The 23,077-nt window shown below is 40.5% G+C and overlaps 1 protein-coding gene across 5 annotated transcripts in view; it reads right to left on the bottom strand.

Annotated features, from left to right (window-relative positions):
- Positions 1-23,077, bottom strand: part of fmnl3 (formin-like 3) — a 51,465-nt gene that overhangs the window by 3,114 nt on the left and 25,274 nt on the right. The window contains exons 5-26 of one of the 5 annotated variants that reach the window (XM_053482062.1): positions 22,387-22,470; positions 21,843-21,977; positions 19,921-20,029; positions 19,133-19,209; positions 17,588-17,681; positions 15,958-16,032; positions 15,748-15,858; positions 14,244-14,393; positions 13,484-13,585; positions 12,372-12,753; positions 10,969-11,055; positions 10,597-10,721; positions 9,753-9,955; positions 8,793-9,027; positions 7,454-7,522; positions 7,244-7,324; positions 7,009-7,138; positions 6,612-6,772; positions 4,720-4,821; positions 3,954-4,046; positions 3,368-3,491; positions 141-186 (exon numbers count right to left, since the gene is read on the bottom strand). In XM_053482062.1, the coding sequence (XP_053338037.1) occupies positions 141-186; positions 3,368-3,491; positions 3,954-4,046; positions 4,720-4,821; positions 6,612-6,772; positions 7,009-7,138; positions 7,244-7,324; positions 7,454-7,522; positions 8,793-9,027; positions 9,753-9,955; positions 10,597-10,721; positions 10,969-11,055; positions 12,372-12,753; positions 13,484-13,585; positions 14,244-14,393; positions 15,748-15,858; positions 15,958-16,032; positions 17,588-17,681; positions 19,133-19,209; positions 19,921-20,029; positions 21,843-21,977; positions 22,387-22,470 (2,775 nt within the window). Of the gene's footprint in view, positions 1-140; positions 187-1,655; positions 1,792-3,367; positions 3,492-3,953; positions 4,047-4,719; positions 4,822-6,611; positions 6,773-7,008; positions 7,139-7,243; positions 7,325-7,453; positions 7,523-8,792; positions 9,028-9,752; positions 9,956-10,596; positions 10,722-10,968; positions 11,056-12,371; positions 12,754-13,483; positions 13,586-14,243; positions 14,394-15,747; positions 15,859-15,957; positions 16,033-17,587; positions 17,682-19,132; positions 19,210-19,920; positions 20,030-21,842; positions 21,978-22,386; positions 22,471-23,077 lie in introns of all 5 variants that reach the window. The other 4 variants (XM_053482061.1, XM_053482059.1, XM_053482063.1 and 1 more) reach the window with 4 other exon arrangements.

Here is a 23,077-nt window from a genome sequence, read left to right as displayed (position 1 = left end):
GCAACCAATTCCACAAGATATTCAAGCATTTAAAAAAAAATAATAATAATAAATAGCGGGCCTTTCAAACATTATGCACATTTAACCAGCAGCAAAGCATTTCTGCCTTATGAAGCCGGATCATGTGCTGCCCTTCTTACCCTCCGTTTAGTAAAGGCCCGCATTTACTCAGCTCGGTCCTCTGTTCTGTTGGAAATGTAGGAGGAAATCATTAGTGAAGTGGGGATGAAAGATAAAGAAAATTATATTAGCATGTTAGGAAAAGTGAAACTGTATGGACCGCTGCATAAGCCAAACCTCAGTGGGTAACACGACACGACTGACTGTTGCACTAGAGATCTGATTATGTCATTTGTACTTCATTATTAATGGGATAGTTCATTTTTTCAAGTCTGTCTTAAATTAATATCTATGTAAATATCAGTACGTTACACTATCTTAGATCTTGGTCATTGCAAATCACCGAGCATGAAGTTTGTCAGCCATAATGTACAGTACAATGTAAAAAATTTGGGCCAAATTCCACAACCCTCGTTCCATGCAAAAATGCTTTCTAAAGTTTAGACGAGACTCATATAAAGCTTCTGCAGCCCCACTGACTTAAAACGAGTTGGTATATTTTGTAAAGATTTTTAAAAAGTCAGATGGTGAGTTCTGCTTAGCCACATGTCTATTTACTATCTATACTATCGTACTATATGATGGATACCAACTTGATTTACCTTAGTGTTGAGGCGGAAGCTTCATACAGTATAAGTCTCAGCTGAACTTTGGAATGCATTTTTGCGTGGAACGAGGGTTGTGCAATCTGGCGATGATTACTTTCATTGTGACAAACTTCTGGGTCGGTGTGCAGAGCAGAAACATTTATTACCGCCGAAATCTACGGTGATTTAAATACACCGTATGTACTTCAATTTAACAGATAAAAAAAAAAATCTAAACTATATTACTGGCTATTTAGGAAAAGATTTATAAATGAATATTAGTTCATTCAGTGTTTTTAAGGATCAATACAGTGCTTCAGTCTGTTTGCCAGCGTCCACCATGGAAAGGCTTTGCAGGTCCGATACATTAACAGGCACATCCCCGTTTCCATTCTCATGTACTCTCATTCAATCGTCCAGCTATGTTTCCATCCAAATGTTTCACAAACTCGGATTTTCCTTAGAAGATCGTGACAAGAATGGGTGACAAACATATTCTGTATTTATTTAGCGCACCTGAAAAATTTTTCATGAAATTATCGAAGCTGTGAATGACATTTTCCCAAGGTACTTATAAACTCCATGTTTGTTGTCAACCACAAATAACCAAAAGTGCTACTGAAGAATACTGTATATAGACCAGGCAACTTGTATTGCATCTACTCCACCCACTGTAGTCCACTATGTGCTGCCTCAGCTATGTGGAATGGTTTGTTCATATTAATTTGCGTCGGAACCAAAGGATGGAAAGCCTAGTTCAGTGGGATGACCCAGGATCAGTTTGTCAACCATATAACTGATCCCAGATCAACACCTTATCATCTCGTACATCTCAAAGATTAGTAAAGAAGTGCTGGGTGGTGCTCTGTGGAGAAACACGAGGTTCATGCATGTGTCCAGTGGCATGCAGGTTTTTAAGAAAGGAAAAAAAAAAATGAACTAAACAACCTTATAAATTAGGGACAGATTTTGAGAGGGAGCTTAGGAAGGGGCTAGCAGTTGGACTCGTCGTACAGGTTGGTGTCACAGAAGAAGCGCGAGCCCCGCTTGGCTGTGCGCGCTGTAAACGGCACACTCTTCAACGCTGATGGGAGGGAAGGAAGGTTAGAACAACAACGTTAGAGCTGACTGATGACCGTGTGCTCCTAAATCGAGCCAGATCTTCTCCTTGTACAAAAACATTTCCTGTTCGATTGTATACATTGTATTGTTTGTTACACCTCAATAATATGTTTGTTCCAGGAATTACTGTATGAACTAGTTAAGCGTAACCTTACAGGATATGAGGGTTGTCCTGTAAGTAATGCCGAAGTAGGTATAAAGTTTTTATTAACTGGCATGCACCTGTATATGGTCTCCTTCATAATCGATGCATTTGTGCCGGGATCGAATTGCCTTTCCCCTTTGTCGCAGTTAATGGTCTTAGTGTTTATGGAGGTAACATCGTTGACAACAGCAATGTGTACAGATGGCTGGAGAAGTTTAAAGAAGGGGAAACTAGCATAGAAGACAGACCCGCGCAAAAGGAGACCATCAACTGCGACAAAAAATGTGCAAATGCATCACTTGTGATGAAAACTATGTTGAGTTTCTCTACCAACATGAGCAATTTGACCCAGCCATGTACTACGTTTGCTAACAGGAACGAACATTATTGATTTTCTACAACATGAGCATTTCTGTGGCAGAACAGAACTAAAACATTTCGGGATGTGATGTTATTAGATAATATTCTATTTCATGGTGGTAAGAACAGTTCTGCTTCATGTCAGGCTACATCCTTCAGTACCACCCAGCTGATTATCCCACTATAACAGCATGCACTGATTGTATTATTCCTTACAAAGCCTTTTAAGTAAACAGAAATGTTGGTGGTCTTTCAGCTGCTTCCTCTCAGGGGCTCGCCACAGTGAGCCATCCGATCCGCACACAACTTGCCGCAGACTTGACGCACTGCCATTTTATCTGTGCTTGTGACCAGCACTGCATCCAGTGGATGAATTTTGGGCACTGGGTGGAAACTGGACCCGGGCCTTCCCGCGTGGCAGGCGAGAAACCTACCCCTGAGCCGCTAATGCCCCTTTTAAGTAAACTGAATAGCTGAATGTTTTTCAAGGTGAGATCTAGTCTTGAAAGTGGTGTTTATGGTGATTATACCAACTGAACACTTGAGCTCATGGTTCCAAAATGGAGCGGCAACTAGCTAATGACTCAACTAGCTAGAGTGTTAAAAAAAAAAAAACACTGCCGTGGGGTTTTACTGTATTCAGAAATACCGTTGTGACTCAGCCTAAGTCTAATTTGTGTCTTGGGAAACAAGCTTTGCGTTTAGTAAACCTTTAAATCCTAATAAGCGTTAACAAGAGACACAGATGAAACATTTAATCTGGTTAAAACTAAACAAAAGCATTAGATAAGATTAATTTCATTATGATCACAGTGACAGGAGAGGTCTATCCTGAACTACTTTCGTGCCTTAGTTTGTTCCCTGAGGACGGATTTATTCAAAATCCCAGCGTATCCGTGTGGCTACTGTTCACTTGGCTGAAGGGGACAATGTGTCGCGTAACATATGGTGCACTGTTGTTGTGACGAGCCCAGCACCACCACAGTGATCCGGGAACTGGGAATGATGGGCTTTGTTGCCCAACGTCTCCCACCTGTGATGATGTCCTCGATGGCACCGTCTTTGCCCTCGTAGACCGGACGGTGATCTTTGGCCTGACGCCGTCTCAACTCGGCGATCAGCTCGTGCTGTTGCTGCCTCTTCTTCTGAGCTTGCACCTGTAGGGAAAAGACGAGACTCATTCCAGACAGCGTCTGTCACTAAGACTCACCAGCCACTCGATTAGGAACATCTGTTCTTTCACGTGATTGGTCAACAATGTGGCAGCAGTGTAATCATGCCTGTACAAATCAAGAGCTTCGGGATGGTTTCACATTGAATACAACGATTGCAAAAATGTAATCTAAGTGATTTAGCGATGTAGAAACTTGTGGTGATGAAAATCAAAACAGAATTATAGGATAACGAAAACAAAGTCCTACTTTGCAGGCCACAAGGTTGGTTCTGCAGAAGCGTAGTGAGATCTATTATCTCAAAAAGGTCTTACAGAAAAAAGGAAAAAGAAACGTCTGGACTAATGGTTTATGTTTCACTAAGAAGGAGAGAAAAGAAGCAGAAGCTCACTTGTGTTGAGCCCCGTTTGTTTACGTGTGTGTGACCTTGATGGAAACCTGCCATACCTTGGGGTCATGCTGTTTGGCCTCCTGAGCAAGCAGTTTCTCTCTCATAGCTTCCTCCTGTTTCTTCCTCTGTTCGTTTTCCTCAACTGCATCCTGAAAATGACACACACACACAAACAAACATGGTTACAGATGTTCAGCTTTAATGGTTCTACATGTCCGAACAGTCTGAGCGGATATTCCAAGAAAGAAAATCTCAGCATTGTAATTGTACTTCTAATTATGTACAAACACATGCACACACAGACACACAAAACAGACCCTGAGACTGCCCGCTTCCTCATGCAGGTCCATAAATCCACGTGAAGGACAATGTGAGGAACAGGCGTGTGTATGAGTGTGTGTCCGGGTCAGAGCGGGGAGTGCTCAAACCCAGCCTAAACACAGGCAGTGCTCTTTAACTAAACGCAGCTGCATCTTCCTGTTATTCATCCGTCATTCTCCTCCCCTCACCCACACAACCTGCTCTCGTCTTTCTGGAGTGGAGAGTCCTGATTTAACCCTTTAAACTCCCAGGAGATAATAAGTACAGTACACAGGAATTCTATTAGCTGCACTGTACCGCTGAATAAGTCGTCTGCCATGCCGTGCCATGCTGGTGCATGAATAACAGGATTTCTAATTCTGTTTTTTATGATGTGTTCCATCGTCTCGCAGGTGTTTCCTCATTCCTGATCGGTCATATAATGATACACGTAATACGTCATGTATATACAGTAAGTGCAGGTGCTGTGTGTGTTTGAGTCAGAAATGAAGCTGAACGTACTTTGTAAGCTTTGATGAAGCGCACGAACACCGGGAAGAACACTGATGGAGGAGTTGTCTTGGGACTCTCGCCAAAGTACATCACCACAGTGTTGAAAGCCTCCTGTAGGCGCATTCACACAAAGATGAGAATACAAAATACTTGTATAGTTAACAGTTACAGTGAATAAGGTTTTACACTAATAATACCACCAATCGACCATAACATTATGACCATGTGCCTCAATAATTGAGTAGGTCCCCCTTTGCCACACAACAGCCCTGACCTGGTGAGGTATGGACTCAACTAGATCTCAGAAGCTAAGCTGTGGCACCATCTGTGATAAATCTGATAAGTTGTGAGTTCAGACTTGTTTTTCCAGCATATTCCACAGATGCTCGATTTATGTTAAGATCTCAAAAACTTTCAAGCCAAATTGAAACCTTGAACTCATTGTTGTGTTCCTCTACCTATTCACTCACTCATCGGCTATACTGCTTTGTCCTGTATTCAGGGTCGCGGAGGGCCTGGAGTCTATCCCATGAGGGTTGGAACATGCAAACTCCATGCACACAGAGACAGGAATCGAGTCTGGCTGGGAATCGAACCCAGACGCTGGAGGTGCAAGGCGACAGTGCTAACCACTACACCACTGTGCCGCCCCCTCTACCTATTGTTGAACCATTTTTTCAGTTTGTCAGGGTGCATTTTACTGCTGAAAGAGATCGCTGCTATCAAGGTACAGTATTTTGTTTCAAAGAAGGGGATGTACTTAGTCACCAAAAGTGTTTTCTTTTTTTATAACTTTATCCCCCTTTTTTTCGAATTTTTCTGATTTTCTCCCCTAATTTAGTCATATCCAATTCCACCCCGTCGCTAAAGGCATAAACATTAAGCTTCCACTACCAATCAGTCAGGAGGGCCGCAGACCCACCCACGTGTTTCCTCCGATCCATGTGGCTCCCTTCGCCTGCGGGAGCGCACACAGACTCCCCTGATTGGCTTGTAGAGCCGTCATTAATGTGGAAGCACTAGTACCTCTCATCCCTCCCCCCTGAGAGAGCTCGGCCAATCAGCTCTCTCTAGGCCTCCCCTGTAAGAGGTTAACAGCATCACCCAAGGATCGAACCAGCGATCCCTGGATGATAGGGCGAGCGCTTTACCACTGCGCCACTCGGAGGCTGCCACCAAAAATGTTTTCATAGGTAGTATGTATCAAAGTAACTTCCACACGAATGGCAGGACCTGAGTTTCCTCTTTGCAGAACATGGCAGCTTGCCTTCGCCACATAATGGGTTGATACACACATGGCCGTCCACATGATGAAAAAGAAGACATGATTCATTAGACCAGACCACCTTCTTCCATTGCTCCGTAGTCCAGTTCTGATGCGCCCATTGTAGATGCTTTTGGAGGTGGACACAAGTCAGCATGGCCATCCTGACCGGTCTGTGGCTACACAACCACATATGCAGCAAACTGACATCAGCATTAACTTCTTCAGGAATTTGAACTACAGTAGTGCTTCTATTGGATAGGCTTACAGGGGCCAGCCATCGCTCCCATGTTCATCAGTGAGTCTTGGCCACCCATGACAAGCCTGTCAACGGTTCAACGATGTCCTGATCACTGCAGACTAGGAACATTCCACAAGAGCTGCAGTTTTAGAGTTACCCTGACCCTGTCGTCCAACCATCACAATTTGACCCTTGGCAAAGTCAGTCAAATCCTTACACTTGGCCATGTTTGTTGCTTCCAACACATCAAGCTTTATAGACAAAATGGTAATTTGACTAACATATCCTCCCCACTCCCAGATCCCAGGACACTTCACCTGTCAGTGCTTATACAGTAATGTTATGGTTGATCAGTGTATGCCTATGCATGGTTCTCCAAAGGATTGTGTGTGTTACCTCAGCGGTCTTGGCATCTTTCTGCAGCTTGTCCAGTTGCAGGTCGCTGGCCTGCAGGAAGCCCTTGAGGACAGCGTGGTCATGCAGACTGCACTCTCTTCTGATTAACTCCATTCCTTTTCCGAGCTCCTTCACATCCAGCAGCACATTCTCCAAAGACACTGCACAAACACACACAAACACACACACACACACACACACACACATATGTGCATGTGTAACGTAATCACAGCCAAGAGACACTGACTTGAGTCTGACTAAACTTGCTAAACTTGCTCACGTCAACTCACAGGAAAAGTGTACAACGTTAAAAGTTAATTCTAAAGCTAAGGGCATCATCCCATGTGTAAGTGTTGAATGACGAATGATATCTGCCTCCTCATGCATTCAGCTTTACCTGCTGCGGCTTTGTCGACAAAGTGCAACTCGTTGTAGAAGTTAGCTAGCTCTGGGTATTTCTCCTTCACTATGAGAGCGATGTAGTGCAGTAACGTCATCTTGCGGTCAGTAGACTTCGTGTCCAGCAGCTGGAACAATGCAAACAAAAGACAGTTCGGTCATTCGGACAGATTAAGCGTCTACTGTACATTGTATTAACGCAGTGTAACAATCTATCATGTCATCCACCATACCAGATCCAAACTCTGAAGCTTGAAACCATAGACCGAGCCTCGTTTACTGCTGTTCATGTAGTTCCCCAAGGCCAAAATAATCTGTACATAGACAAGGGAGGAAAGAATGATATTGGAATTCATAGTGTTACCACTCATGAGAAATTTAGGCATCCTAAAGACATCCTAGTTTTGGAGTTTAGCACATGGCAGAAACATGGCATCTCCTACCTCCAGCATTCTTTTCAGCTTTGGAGAAGACTTCACAGAGGCTGAGGCAGCAATGATAGCATTGAGTTGCTGTGAAAAATAAAAGATGATGATATCCACTGATTATTTTTAGTACATTTTACCAGAAGTTTTATAGTAGTTTTAGGTGTAGTAATATTAGTAGAAATATTGGTAGTGGTGTTAGTATTAGAAGTAGTATTAGTAATAATAGTGGGTAAAGAAATAAAAGTATTAATGGTAGTACTAGTAGTACCAGAAGTAATATTAGTGGGAGGACATGGAGGATAAGGAGTAGATATAGTAGTTGTAATAGGGATGCTGGAATATGGGCAGATTAATTGAGTATTATTAGTAGTATTACTGGTATTAATATCAGAGAGAAAGCTGGAAATGATCATAAATGTTAGTTTCATGATAGTAGTGTTAGTCTTAGTAACATTAGTAGCAGTAGTAATAGTAAGTGCAGTAGTATGGTTGTACATGAGAGTACAGTAATAATACAGTAGGAGGATCAGGATTAAAGTCATAGAGGCAGCAGCATTATCGGGAGTAGCAGTAGTACAGTAGTATTACAGCGGAACATCTGCATAGAAATGCCCCGCCCCACAAATCTTTGCCTTAAGAGCTGAAATATTGCATGAAATCTACCACAGCGTACGAAGCGCTTATTGCGCGTAAGTTCATTAGCCGTTTAAAACTCAGCGAAAAGCCAAGTGAAGCCAGTTTTTTTTTTTTTTTTTTTTTTCGTAAAGACATATCACCATGGGTCGCAAGAACAGTAGCAAGAAGAAAAAGGAGCCACTTTCAGTTTTGTTTTTAAAGCAGCCGGTGCACGATGGAATCATAGATTGAGGTTAATTTAGGTTAAATATCTATTTATTTCATATTTTACTTTGTCTACATGCCGTTTCCGAATGTTTCGATTGTTTTTTCATTTGCAAATACATGATTATAGTGTTGGGAATTGATAATATTGGAAAGATTTTTAGATGGCTGGAATGAATTATCTGCATTTACATAATTTTTTATGTGAAAATAATTTCCTCAATTCAACTTTTTGCCTTAGAAACTTGCCTCTGGAACGGATTAAATTGGTATCATTTGTATCATATTATTATTATTAGAATTATTATTAATACTATTATTATAAGTGACATTTTTACTGGTAGTGGAAGTTCTAACGGTGGTAGCAGAATAAGCAGGAACATGAGCAGTAGTTAAAGTAGAAATAACAGTCGTAGTACTGTAGTTGTAATAAAAGAGAAGAGTTGTATTAGTGTTAGAAGAATTGATAGAAATAGAAACAGATAATTGAAGCCTCATTACTAGGCTGTCTCACCGGGGTCAACATGCCCATGCTGTCGCTGAAGTTCCCGACAAATGTGATGATGCTCATCCTCTGCGTGAGGCGCTCGATCTTGCTGAAGAGGAGCATGAAGCGATCTTCCTCAGCCAGCTGCTCCAGAGGTCGCCGTTCCTTCTCGTACTGACGCAGCAGCTTGCTCTCTGCCTCCGTCGGCAGGAAGCGCATGAGACACTCCACAAAGTCCACCGGCAGGGCCTTGAGATCAAACCTGCAATCATGCACACATTCACATATCAGTTCCTCTGACTTAAGGGTGTAATCCAGGAAGAAGATAAAAGCTGGAACCTGGCATCATTTCAAAGTACACTCGGCCAAGAAGACGCAATTATTAAGACGGATAATGCGGCAACACTAATGGAAAACAAATCAAATTTCTTGTTAGATGATATTACAGATGATGTTTGTCAGATGGTAAGCGTGGGTGTCACATGAATGTTCTCTTCACTCGCATAATTTACCCGCTGCAGTTCATATTAATTACATTATACTGACTTTTGTTCATTTAATATTGTTTATTTTTGTTATATGAGTGGTACAGGAAAATCTGTGAAATTGAATTATTCAAATGATAAGATTCTGGGGTTTATTTGTTTTAATTACTGACTCTTTAACGTTTTGTTACATACCCCAACATATTAGTGAAAAAAGCATTACTGACTGTTAGAACCGGTTTTATATTAAATCACAAAGTTTAAATCACACAAAATCACACAAAACATGGCATGTGTGGGTCCGTCAGCGTTGTACCTTTGAGTTATATGTCTCTGTTAGTTACATTTATCCTTGCAACTGCCTCGCTCAATGTGTTGATTTCACTTTGTCTGTAAACACTCTTACACCAGTGTCTGTCTTACATCTCTGTGCTCCTGTTCACATGATTATTATACTATTTCCCATTATTGAGAGTTAAATGAGCAGGAGAAGGTTACTCACGTCTGGATGGCTCTGCAGATCTCCTCCGTGCTCTTGTTGGCCTTGCGTAAAGTGATGGCCAGGTTTTTGGAGCGATTAGCATCAAGCAGCTGAACTTTGTTTACGGCCTTACTGGAGGTTTTACTCTTTGTACAGGACACATCGACCACTGGACCCTGTGCTTTAGTCTTAAAGAGCTCCTCAAACTTCTCCAGCTCCAGCTCCTAGACATAAAACAATACAAATAGCAATGCATCGGAGTAAATCTGCATCTATGGGGCATCCACACATTATGAGACACAATGTGAGACGTTACAAATTCCTTCGAAAATTCATTGTTTTGCAGGTCTCAATTTATACTTGCACAATTGAGGTAAGCATTGCACCACCCGCATAGCAGTTTGGATTAACCAGGGTTTAGGTGGAGCCAACCAGAGCTCCTACAGTTGAGCTTTAAAACCTTTAAAGGGCACTGCATGTCATGTGGGCATTATAGTTATAGAATAGTTCTAGTTTTGTATATTAAAGTGCAGTTTTGTCCCTGTTTGCAGATCATATTTCTGATTATGCTCTGATCATCCAAATGAGGTTGATTTCTCTCCAGGTTTCCTCCTAGTGCCATCTCAGGGAGTTTTTCCTTGCTCAGCTTGCTTATCAGGGACAAACTGATCATTTTGATTTATTCATATTTACTCATATATATTTACATATATTCATATTTCAAACCCATTTCCATAATTTTCTTTTTGATTCTGTAAAGCTACTTTGCACCAATGACCATTGTTAAAAGTACTATATAATTAAAACTGAACTGAATTTAATACGGTACAACTCAAAGACAAGGCATAGCCCAAGTGAGACTCACCTCAAGCACTCGCTCATCATCGATCTCGTTGAAGACAGTGCCATTGATCTGGTTGGGCTTCAGAGCAGTCCAGTTGAATACAGGAAGGCGGAACTTGGTCTTTATGGGCTTCTTGATGCGAATGGCTACAAATTTATAGACAGAGGAAAATTTTTTATTATTATTGTCCCTGTTTCTTCAAGAGGAAGACTTTGTCTATTTAATATGAAGAATTTTCTAAAATTAAGGTATTGGCAACCCAAATAACTTAAACTAATCAATATCCACACAAAGGCTGGATTCTCCCAAAAGAAAACGGTGACGGAACCAAAATACATTTACGCGCCTTGGGATTCCCAAAACGTCTGCATGATAATGTAGTCACATGCTCACCTGATAAACCAACACTGAGGATGACTGAGGGTGAAGCTCCTGGCAGTGGAGGAGCCAAAGGCGGAGGTGGAGGTGGTAGACACGCTGCTATAAAACAGACATCACATTTGAACTCTTCTGAAAGCTTCACATCCACCAGACAGTAAAACATACAACACTGCCAAACCAGTATCAGCAATGATGCCAGAGATCACTCTGACAAATGTATCCCCAGTACAGCTGTTTCCCTAGCAGAAAGGGTGTGTATGTTTGTATCTGCTCTCCTGCGCTGATGGAAACTCCCTACCTTTCCCTTTCCTGTATCTTCAACTGGCTACAAAATTGTCATGTTTAAAAAAGTCCTACTGATTACTGGATCTGAGTTGAATAACTAGAGTTTATTATTTTTTTTTTTTTCAACTGGTCCAACCGGTCCAACTGGTTTCCCAAACATTGTTTTGTTTGATTTTGGATTATGCCACAACCATCTGTGATTGGGAGTTCTAGAGAGAAGATGATGGAAGGGACTCGCCACGACTTGTTTATAAATGATGTACAGAAATGTGTTGACATAAACATTCATGGAAGTATAAAAAGTTTATGATTGAGTAGGATACAGTATGTTTTGACTCTTATATAAGGCCCAAGGAAAAGGTACTACACTGGAAGCTTCATCAGTTTCTGGGGTGGAACTCTAGTTTATACCTTTAGAGTTACATTTCATTTAACCAACATAATTGGACGTAATTGGTCCTAAGTTTAATCCAAAACTCAGGCTTTTGTCTATGTATGGTCTCCTCATGTCAACATGGGTTACCTCTGGGTTTTTTTCCAAATCTGTTGATTGGTTGATTGGTTGGGTGAAATGATAGATGCATGGCTGGATGGTTCTATCACTACATTGACATTTTATTGGATAAAACATCCTAAAAAATCCTGGATTGATATTAGACACAATTGAATCTGTCTAGTTTTCAGAACTGATTTCCCAAATATGAATTAAATCACCAGCTTCCTCCTGTCCCCACTTGATATATTCACTGTTTTTATTGTTCTATTGTTGTTTGGCTCTGTTGCCAAGAAAGTAATGACAGTTATACAAACATGTGCATGAAGTGCGTTGGGAAAAACCCACGTGAATTCCGATCTGAAATTCATTCAACACGCCTGCTTCTCGGAAATATATTAAACCTATTGTAGGACCATATATAAAAGTGGCACATGTGATAGTCTGTAAGGAAGAACGCTGCAGTCAACTGAAATGATAGAATCTTCACAATAACATCTGAAAACCAACAAAAACACCAACTTAACCTCTTCTCGCTTTCTACGGTCTCCAAATCTGCCCTTAGCACTTTGGGATTTTTATATAGCAACTAGCCATTCCATTAGCCATGTACAACCATATTCCTCTGTCACATTACCTGCTGAGGGGAGAGGTGGAGGTGGTGGAGGTGGCGGTGGCGGGGGTGGAGGTGCAGGCGTTTCTACAATAGCAGCAGGCAAACTGATACCCAGGATGGTACTGCCTGAGCTCAGGTCCCCGAGAGGAGCTCCAGTCATGTTGTCTATACTTCCTCCTCCTCCTCTTCCTCCTCCTCCACCTCCTCCACTACCTCCTCCACCACCACCCAGGGCCTCGATTGCAATGTCTCCGTCAGGCTGCTTCCTCAGGCGGATCGTTCCTTGCTGCTCGAGCTCCAGCAGACGCTTTTCGATGTTGGTGTGCCTCTGGAATGCGGCGTCCTTCTCTTGTATCACACGGCGAAGCGTGCGCACCTGAGAGCTCGTCAATTCGTAAGTCTCCTGTATACAGAGGGAGCATGAGGAAATGATTAAAGAGCAAAATATATAAACAAAGGGAGAAGTCTGTCATATTTAGAGCCTCTACATCTATCCGTTATCTAAACGGCTAATCCTGTGTGGAGGCGCGGCTAGCTGCAGTCTATCCCAGGAAACTTACAGCACAAGTCTGGGTTCACCGTGGATGTTGTGCCAACTCATTGCAGACCACAGGCACACACCCAACCATACACTATGGATAATGCCAGTCACTGCATGTCGTTGGATTGTGGTTGCAAACTGGAAATACGCAGAGGAAACCCTAATGCTCTATTTGGTTATTTTTACTTTGGTTTGGTTTAAAGTTCGATGTAAATCTGTATTGGAAGTCTTATCTGAAGATATCATATTGCATATTAATGGTAAACTAAAATCAGTTGGTGGTAAAGGACCATCCTGCTTGGACCGTACTGTAGACCGCACTTCCTTCGAGATGAATAAATATCTTATCCGAGCTCCGATTTAACATTTGGTTGATATTTACTTACAAGTAAAATAATTACAAACATTAAAAGAAAAAAAAACTTTTGTTCTAAAAAAGAATCATTTTCTTCTAACCTCTTTTATATAACAACACAAATAGTCCATGTACATTATCTAACAGCGCAGCGCTGTACTGTACATTACTGCATACTGTTCTGCCTTCTCTGACAGCATCCATTTGTAAAGCAGTACAGAAAACCTACAGCCTTACCCGAACAGTTGCGAGATCCTTGTCTTTCTGTAGAAGCTGTTTCTCAAGCTCAGCGACTTTCATCACCGTCTCATTCTCCACGTCCAGAAGCTTCTCTGTCACCTAGTCCGTGCGGAAGAGCAGTGAAAAGCCAAAGATGAGGCGGAACATAAAGGCGAAAGGGAGCGAGTTATTGATCCTAAACGTCCGGGCAGCCGTCCCATAACCATTTCACCGCTGATGAGAATAATGATCTCTCTCTCTCTCTCTCTCTCTCTGTATCTCTTCTATCTCTCTGTCATGCTTTCTCTTTCTACTTTAAGACAATTTAGATACGGGCAGAAAAGCCACTGGGATGACTTTCAGTTTTGAATCAGCCTTGATGGCTTACATCAGGGAATGTGTGGGGATTTTTTTTTAGGGTTTTTCCCCTTCTCCACCACCCCATGACTTCTTTACTGAGAGAGTACAAGATTGTGTCACTATTTGCGTCCCAGAATGTCTCAAGAATGACCTTTGCTATGAAGATATCTCATGGCCTATAGTCTGGCCCGCTGCTCAGGCCCAAGATGCACCAAAACAACCTACCACTGAGATTTAATACCTACTGTAGATCTGAAATTACTGTTTGCTAGCATTACGTAGGGTAGAAAAAAAGATTAATAGTTGTATTTGGGTCAAATGATAATGCATGACTTATATTTTACAGACACATTAATATGAATTAATAAAAAATGCAGCACACTGTTTATTGTATACACAAGACTCAATCATTTCTCACATGAGACAGCTGGTCCTCCAGTTCCTCCACTTTCTCCAGAGCCACGTTCTTCGTCTCTGCATCCTCCAGCAGTCCTCCCACATCGAACACGTTGTCCAAGTATGCCTGGATCTGCACTGACAGCTTGTCACTCTCTGTGTGTTTAGATTTCTGCCAGGACAGAGACCCCAGGATTATAAGTAACATAATTACAATGCACCATGATTAGGGACAAGCTGACTAAACTATAAATCTATACAAAGAATTTCATTGAACTAAATAATATAGCCAAAGATATATGCGGATTTACTGGTTTGTAGAAACACATCGAGTCCTGGGTGCCCTATAGGGCTGGGTAGGTAAGGACAATTCCAAGGGTCCATAAGTGACAAGGGGTCCTTAACAATGCTAAGGGAATTGAAAAGGGGTGGCATTGTCGATGTTCAGGGCCTAGGATTTTTTTTTTTTCAAGAAGCCCAGAAGGCCTAGCGGTACTCCTGCTGTATGTTGCATGTACCTGTACTGAATATTAAGTGATTGTTGCACTTGAGCTTTATTGCTATATTGGATAGAATTCCATCTAGTGCATATACAATGGGATTTTAATAAGGATTAAAATACAATATACAATTCGATTAAAACAAGATCAATTTTCTCCCCTTAAAATGTTAATTTATTATTAAAATAGAGTAAATGTTAAATTGTGTACTTAATAAAACCAAAACTGTAGAAAATTTAAACATGAGTATTTTTATCACTCCATTTAAGAGATGTCTTGTAGATTAAGTTAATCACAAACTTTAAATGTAACTATTTAAAGGACCCATATTTTACTACCTGAACAATTATACATCAGCCTAAGAGATCCTACAAAGTGTTTGTGTTACAGTTTTTAGTATTGTCTAAGTATATTCTAAGTATATTTTCTAAGAAGCTCTAAGTTTTTTTATACCTCAATCTCATCCAAACAAGCCTTTTAGTTTCCCTTATATGAGGTCACATTAGGGGGAAAATCTAATTGGCTGGTTTATAACCTGCTTGATACAAAAATGGAAATTTAGGGAATTTATTTATTCCTACACACACAGGAAATTTGACTAAAAATGACTAAAATGTAATTTTTGTAAAATTGGTGCCCTTTAACAAAACTTTATATTTCCCTAATAGCTGTAGTGAAACTGTGGAATAATGATCGTCATATTTTTAAATTAATGTAGGATAGATTTTTTCGCCAAAAACAAAACATAAAACCTTGTACAGTAAGTAAAATGCTCTTAATAATAGAAATAAACAGGTTTGTTCTAAAATTCTGGTACTGGATCCAGACACCAAAAGTGGAAAAATTCAAAATGACAGAGAAATGACAAGGCTATGTACAATGTAAAGTAAAAGTAAGACATGAGAGATGTGAAGATAAATATCAGTTATACTCATATTTTAAAGTTTTATCTCCAAAAGATCCTCACGGTACATAAATACGCTTGCAAATGTTCAAAATTCATTAACATGAAAAGCAGCTTTTCACCTCTAGGAAATCATCCAGACCCAGTTTAGTGAATTCGTACTGCAGATGCACACGGAAGTTCATGTCCTCTACAGAATGGACCACGATGTTGATGAACTGCATGCAGGCCACCTGGTATAGGAGCAGAAACACAACACACAACAGGGACCAAATGACAAAGACGTAACACGGTAAAGCTCAGGATATGGTTCAGCGAAGCGCTTCTCCTACCATGAAATCTATGTTTCCGTCTTCACAGCGGAAATACTCCATCAGTTTTTCGAATCGGTGCTTTTCTTTGCATACCTTTAGGGTAAAGAAGTGGTGTTAGAAATCTGTGCAACAAAACCGATTTAATCTATAAAATATCAGCCGCAGTTTAACACATGGGGTCCTAAATTAGGGTCAATAAAGCATAGTTTATTAAGTGGCGGAAATATCTGTCTATCAGTATGAAAGTTATTTTCTTTATTATTTAAAGGGTTTAATCCAAACAAACAACTTGGCCCTAATGTGGTATCATTGAAAAGTTCAAGAATAAAAAATGATGTGGTTTAAATAAAAGAAATAGCTGATATATGACTAAACGTTATAGACTAATGACTGCCATTAGCAAAGAAAACCAGACTTAATTGCCGTTATTCGTGGGAAAAGATGAGTTTCAAAGGACGGAAAATAAAGACTGATTCCAAACATATCCACCAGCATAAAATTATATAGGCTTGTTATTTCTATTATACTTATAAAGAAAAATTTTCAAAATAAAAAAGAGTGTGTGACATGATCTAGGGCTAGAGTCTAAATATTATTTAGTACACAGCACTGCTTTAATTAACACAAAGTCATTTTTCATTCTCAAAAATATAACAACAAATAGCAAATTGTAGATCATTGTTCAACTTCTGAACTTCTACAGTTCCTGAGCTACTTTACTTGGGGTTTGGGTTCTCAACCACACTGAACTTTCCGCCAAGTCTTCTGTCTAATCTGACCGAAAAATCTAGCTAACGATCTACATCCAGGCAGCATGGTGGCTTATTGTCTACTGAACATCCAAGCTTAGAGTGGTTATTGTCGCCCTGTTTGATTCCCGCGTTGTGTTCTGTGTGCATGGAGTTGCATGTTCTCCCCGTGCTTGGTGGGTTTCCTCCAACATTCCAAAGACCTGCAGATTACACTAATTGGCGTTCCCAAATTGCCCGCTGTGTGTAAGTGCACGTGTGAATGTTAACCGGAGGTCCCACCACGGTTGTAAAATGGAAATAAATTCACTGGTAATTACCATTGGCCTCCACGGTACCTAGTTGGACTATAGAGGTTCCTAGATGGATGGATGGATCTACATACAACTACAACATTGATGTCTTTCCCAAAAAATGAGAAACCACTGTTTATAATTGACAATAGCCAGTTTTGGTCAGATTTCTTGGACACTTTGGGTTATTGGGAGCTGTTGCGTATCTTGCAGTGGTTCCCACATTGTTCTGCCCGCTCCAGTGAGAGTGTAGTAATTTCCTGGTTTCCGGCATTTAGCTGACTGGACAAGCAGAACGGGGGAAGGTTAAGCAACGCTACAGCACTCAGCTCTCTCCCACCAAACTGCTGATCTTTATCACACGCTGCAGTTGTTTCGTATTTGGTAAGCTTAAAATAGTTTAGCCTGGTGGATACACACACATGTGGAACTTTCCCACCATTCCTTCTAAACACTCTAAAGATCTGTGTCATTACAGTACATATAGCTTACTGGAACTCCCCTACTGCACACAGTAACCCAATCTTATCGACTGTCAACACTCATATCCCTGTCCAGACTAAATATCATGCATCCAACACTGTGTACAGCGCTTTAGGATATTACCTCTTTGAAGTTATCAAATGCTGAGAGGATGATCTCATGGCCCCCTCGCACCAGGCACACAGCAGCCAGAAGCTCCAGGACCAGTGCTTTTGTCCTGCACCAAAAAAACAATGACAAGCATGAATGTTTGGCTCCTTCAAGGAAAAAAAAGGTCAAAGCAAGATCTACACAATGAATAGGCTTACGTTACAAGTCATATATCAGACTAAACCTTATCCACCTAGCCGCTCTGTCCTTCAGGGGAGAAAAAGCTCTTCTTTGTATCCATTGTTTGAAAACTTTCAAATCATGAGCTGAAGACATCTCTTTAACATCCAGACTAGGTCTCCGTTGGGACCCAAAGACATTTTTGTTCTTGACGATGTCAGCTTTTATGTATTAGAGATATGTAGATATCTAATAGTGACTGGTACAAATTGTGCAATTAATACGACACTAAGACCAGTTTTCTGTAGTTTTGTCGTACATGCTGCACCCAAATATATTGACACCAGTACAACAGTATAACTTGTAAATGTACTATAAATTACTAACAGCTCCAGAATTTGTAAAAAGTGTCTTTAGTGGGTTACTCATAAGTTTCGTGTTTACATTAATTTGTACTTTGCTATCATTTTTATTTGAGAAGAAAATTGAACACTACAGCACCAAAATAGGAGTTATATATTGAAATTGGGACACAAACACACATACTCCTCTGTCGATTTAAGCTATAATGCATATTAAATAGTAAATAGTATGAACAATTACAGTTTTAGATGGCAATGCCATGGAATCCTTCCCCTGTAAAAAATTTATTAAAAACTAAATGTGGTAATAAAATAAAAAATTAACATATTTATATTCAAAATTTCATGACAGTTACACTGTGGTGGATCTGTCTGATGCAGCCATATGTCATAGATAGCCATCATACTATAGGCAATTTTAATGAAAGTGAAACTTGCAATATTGCAAAAAAGACAAATCCAAAATGTTTGGTTAAAATAATTCATTAATAATTAATATCAAGTATGTTTAATGTCAAATAAGTTAAAATTGCTGACGACTATGACTATGATAAATGAATCACTGTCACTCACTCATCGTTATTACTGCTTTATCCTGTATTCAGGGTCGTGGGGGACCTGGAGCCTGTCCCAGGAGGCTTAGTGCATGAGGCAGGGTACACCCTGGACAGGGTGCCAATCCATTGCAGGGCACACACACACATACATACATTCATTCACACACTACGGGCAATTTGGGAACACCAATTAGCCTAACCTGCATATCTTTGGACTGTGGGAGGAAACCGGAGTACCCGGAGGAAACCCACCAAGCGACAAACAGCTTCATTTACAAACATTACATTACGTTGTTAAGCCACCATAAAGAGTTCATTCAAACACCATTACACGGCTTTAACACCCACATTTAGGTGGTAAAAAGTGTAAGCGATAAGACTTGGTGATCATGTCATTGCTGTATTGTCCTGCAAACTTTCCCAGCAGAAAATTCAACCTTTAGTACTGGAGGTGTTAACGATGAAGGGCTTTAACTCACCGTGAGTTCTTATTGTTCAGGCTCAGGGCGATTTCATTAACTGCATGCGGATGGGACATGACCATGTTGAAACCGTACTAAAAGAAAACATATTTGGAGTTAATTGAAAGCGAATAGATCACACAGAACACATGAACACACAGCTGTAAACTTTATAGTTTATAATAAACTTTTATTATTCTCTAACTAGAACTCATTTTCAATTCTGAGGACTCACATGGCTGATGATTATAAATATTTCCTTCGATAAAAATTAGCCATGCACACCTCTACTCCCAGGTAATGTTTTTTTTTTTTCATCTGGTGCTCCTTTAATCAGTCAGTAATTTAACGAGCTGACGCTAAATGTTTATGCGGTCCAAGATTCCGAATTCACATGTTCACTTAAGCATTTTATCCGAAGCAATGATCCCAAAGACAAAAAACCAGACTAAACATGCTTTATCGGTCTGGTTTGATTTTGTTTTAATGCCAGGGATTAACAGACAGGTGCTGTAACAAAGTCAAATAACTGCATCTTTAATTATGTAATGATGTATTTGTCATTTTTAGCAGTTTTCCCGAGATCTACTTAACATTTAAATAGAAGCGAACTCAAACAGGACAGATATTATTAGAAATATTGTATGCATTCATTTATGTATTTATTCATTATATGTGGAATGATTGCAAAAATCGTTAAGTCACATTTGATGTTTACTGTATTGATATTACTGTAAAACCACTAGAGGGAGGTACAGGGTGTCACATGATTTCATCCACAGAGTCGGCTCATCGTGTGAAAGTACCTGATAGTTCATGACTGCTCGGAGACACATGATGCACACATGCACATCATCCTTCTGACTCACTATCCTGGAGTTTTTGATAGTTTTGCTGTTTGCTGCTGAGCCATACCTACAACAGACAATGTAAAGCCAGATATGAGACGAGCTTGTGCATGAAACTCATACCAACCCTAAACGTGACGAGTTATCCAAAATAGTAATGCCAGACATATGCTTTATCAAAAACAGATGGTTCAGTTCGTCGTTTTGTATGCGTGCTGCTCTCCGGATGTGTGCTGTTTCAGCAATGTGGGTCGCATATCGGAAATCACAAAGCACGCCAGCCGCCAAGCGCACTCTCCTGCTCCGCGCACGCACGCACGCACGCACGCACACTGCTAGACACGGAGAAACGTGGTGATGTGGTTTCTGTAACATGCTTCTTGTCTCAAGAGGTGTCTGAATATGAAGGGAGCTTATCTCATGTTTCCTGTACACTGAACACAGGATATAAACATCTCATAATACTTACAGTCGCAATGACAACGCAAAGACAAAAAAACTGCAAACAAATACAGTAGGGATGGGAATAAACTGTAGATTCTTGGAAAAAGTAATGTAATGGAAAGTAATTGATTCATGTGAAAGTAAACATTTCAATTACATACAAGAGACAAGAGGGCACTGAAGTCCAACCTGGAACTTGTGATGAAATCTCTCGCGAATTAAGCCGTAAAAAGTGAGTGACATTTACAGAAGACTTCATGCGCAGTACGGTGATACGACATGGTGTTTGAATGATGTAAACACATCACACTGAATGGTGTTAATGTTTTAAAGAAGTCCAACCGTCCATGAATGATGATCCAGAGCTCGGAGCTCACAGCAGTTCGGTTTAATTTCATCATTTAGCACTTTTTAACAAAGATCATCGTTACAAATCTGCTACACAGAATGAAGAAATAATGGAAATAAATGGGAAAAACCTAAGGTTAAGTTTTTTTGATATTTCCAAACTGATATAACGATCAGTTTGTCCCTGGTGAGCAAGCCATATTGTAGGTGACTGTGACGAGAAATAAAACTCCCCGAGATGACAGCAGGAAGAAACCTTGAGAGGAACCAGACTCAACAGGGAACCCAACCTCATTAGGGTGATATCAGATAGAATGACCATAAATCAGTCCCTGGTATATCTGTGTGCTATGAGGTTAAAAGTTCAACCTCCTATTTTAAGGGAAAGTTGGTGACGTTAATAAAAAAAGTGACTTTCCTTGTTGTAGATTCAGCTAGACTATCTTCATGGTCATCAATTTAAACTGCCCTCAATGACCGTCACATACTGTTCATCCAACTGCAGTGGTTTACGTGAACATTCAGCAAGTGGAACTCCTGACCCTTGAAAATTGATGCATAACTGGACACCACCTTGCGCAAGAGACGCATTTGTTGGTGTGAACTCTATACACCATCATTTACCAACACCCCTTGCACATTACAGGAACACATCTGGGAGGTATTGCCACATGCCTCACACAGTCCTGACCTCACTGGGCCTTGTATAGTGGATGCTTTAAAAAATGCATGTAGGTCATGTTGATATGGTGAAGCTTAAAGAGATGGATATTTGTATTTTTGGAAGGAGTCTCCATTGTCAGGACAAAATGTTATTTTAATATGTTAAGACCGTGATGATTTCTCCATCCTTTTGTACTTGTTTTCCAGAATCTGTGTAAAAAAATTCTGATCTAGTCATCAGTATTATTAATTCCACATCTTACACACAGTGTTCTTAGAGCATGTTCGTGTTCCTACATAGGCTTTATCAGGTGAGACACACACAAGCAGATATAAAAGCCAGCTGGCGTCTCTTTTTAGAGAAAGCAATAAGATAGATGTGAGCACAGCAGCATCGTCACATCTACATTAGCTACGTTACTCACCGGGGGACCGTTTGGCGCACCGAGCGCACCAGGGTACTGAAACCATTCTGGTGCAAATCCTCAATGGACCTGCTCCAGGACTTGGATTTGTCCAGTGAGCCGTCCTCCATGTTCTCCAGACCATCAAAATCCAACCTGAGCCGTACACACACATATACACACAGCGTACACACAGACAGTCACACACACAGAAGCACAAATACAGGGGCCATGGGGGTAAGGTTGAGGAGCATTAGCTACAGTACAAAGCTCAGATTTGAAGAAGGGCTCAAGGTTATTTGGCACAGCAGCTAAGGACAATTTGAGTGTATTACAGCTCAGCAGGGCTCAGCAAAGCCTCGCGCGTTACTGCAACAAGTTATTATCAGCAGAACCATGTCTCACCCTCATAAGCACATTCAACAAGCAGTGTTGATATCCTTATCAGCTCAGGAGGAAACTCCGAAGTGTTCTCAGAGGACTTTTGTTTGTTCTCCTTTGTGTGTGTGAGTGTGTATGTGTGTGTGTTTACTCCTGACAAAACGCGGGTAGGCTGAGGACTTACGCGACAGCGCACTGGGCAAAGGAGAGGTACTCCACCAGAATGTCCAGTCCTCTGTTCTCATCATTCAGGAACTCGCGCACCCACCTGCCAGAACATACACACATGGGTCAGCATGGCAGACTACAAGAGGTAATACACTAACTTCAAAGAGTTTATAGAAATGACTTATTTGAATATGACAGGACATAAAACTCTACAGATCAGATGTGCAATTCAGGATGATGGTACGTTACAGAGTCAAAGTGTGTTGATCAATATATATGGAGAGAAAGAAAGAGAGAATAGCATAATAGAATAGAATAAAATAGCTTACATAACTGATGAAGTGAACTTAAATATATATACTGTATATATATGTATTTGAGTTAATTTCGTCAGTTAATTATAATGACGAGACAGATATGTTAATGCTGCAAAACTACCTAGCGCTACAAGTACGCTGAAATAATAATCATAAAAGAGTAGACATCGAAACGGTGAAATGCAAAAGAGGAACTGAGAACGTAAATGCAAATCAGGTGAATGAGAAAAGAGAATTGAAATCAATCAATAAGTACTTATATTTAAAAACTAAAAAAAATGGGCTCCCCCTTTTCTTGCTCATCTTTATATTCAGATTTCCTGTGTTTCTGGGGTAGGTGGGGGCGTTGGGGGAAGGAACACTGAAGGAATTCCCACTGCACTCAGCTAA

This window comes from Clarias gariepinus, chromosome 22 (genome assembly GCF_024256425.1).
Source record: "Clarias gariepinus isolate MV-2021 ecotype Netherlands chromosome 22, CGAR_prim_01v2, whole genome shotgun sequence".
NCBI lineage: Eukaryota > Metazoa > Chordata > Actinopteri > Siluriformes > Clariidae > Clarias > Clarias gariepinus.
The sequence above is the reverse complement of the archived record's forward strand: the minus strand, read 5'-3'. Positions and strand labels throughout refer to the sequence as shown.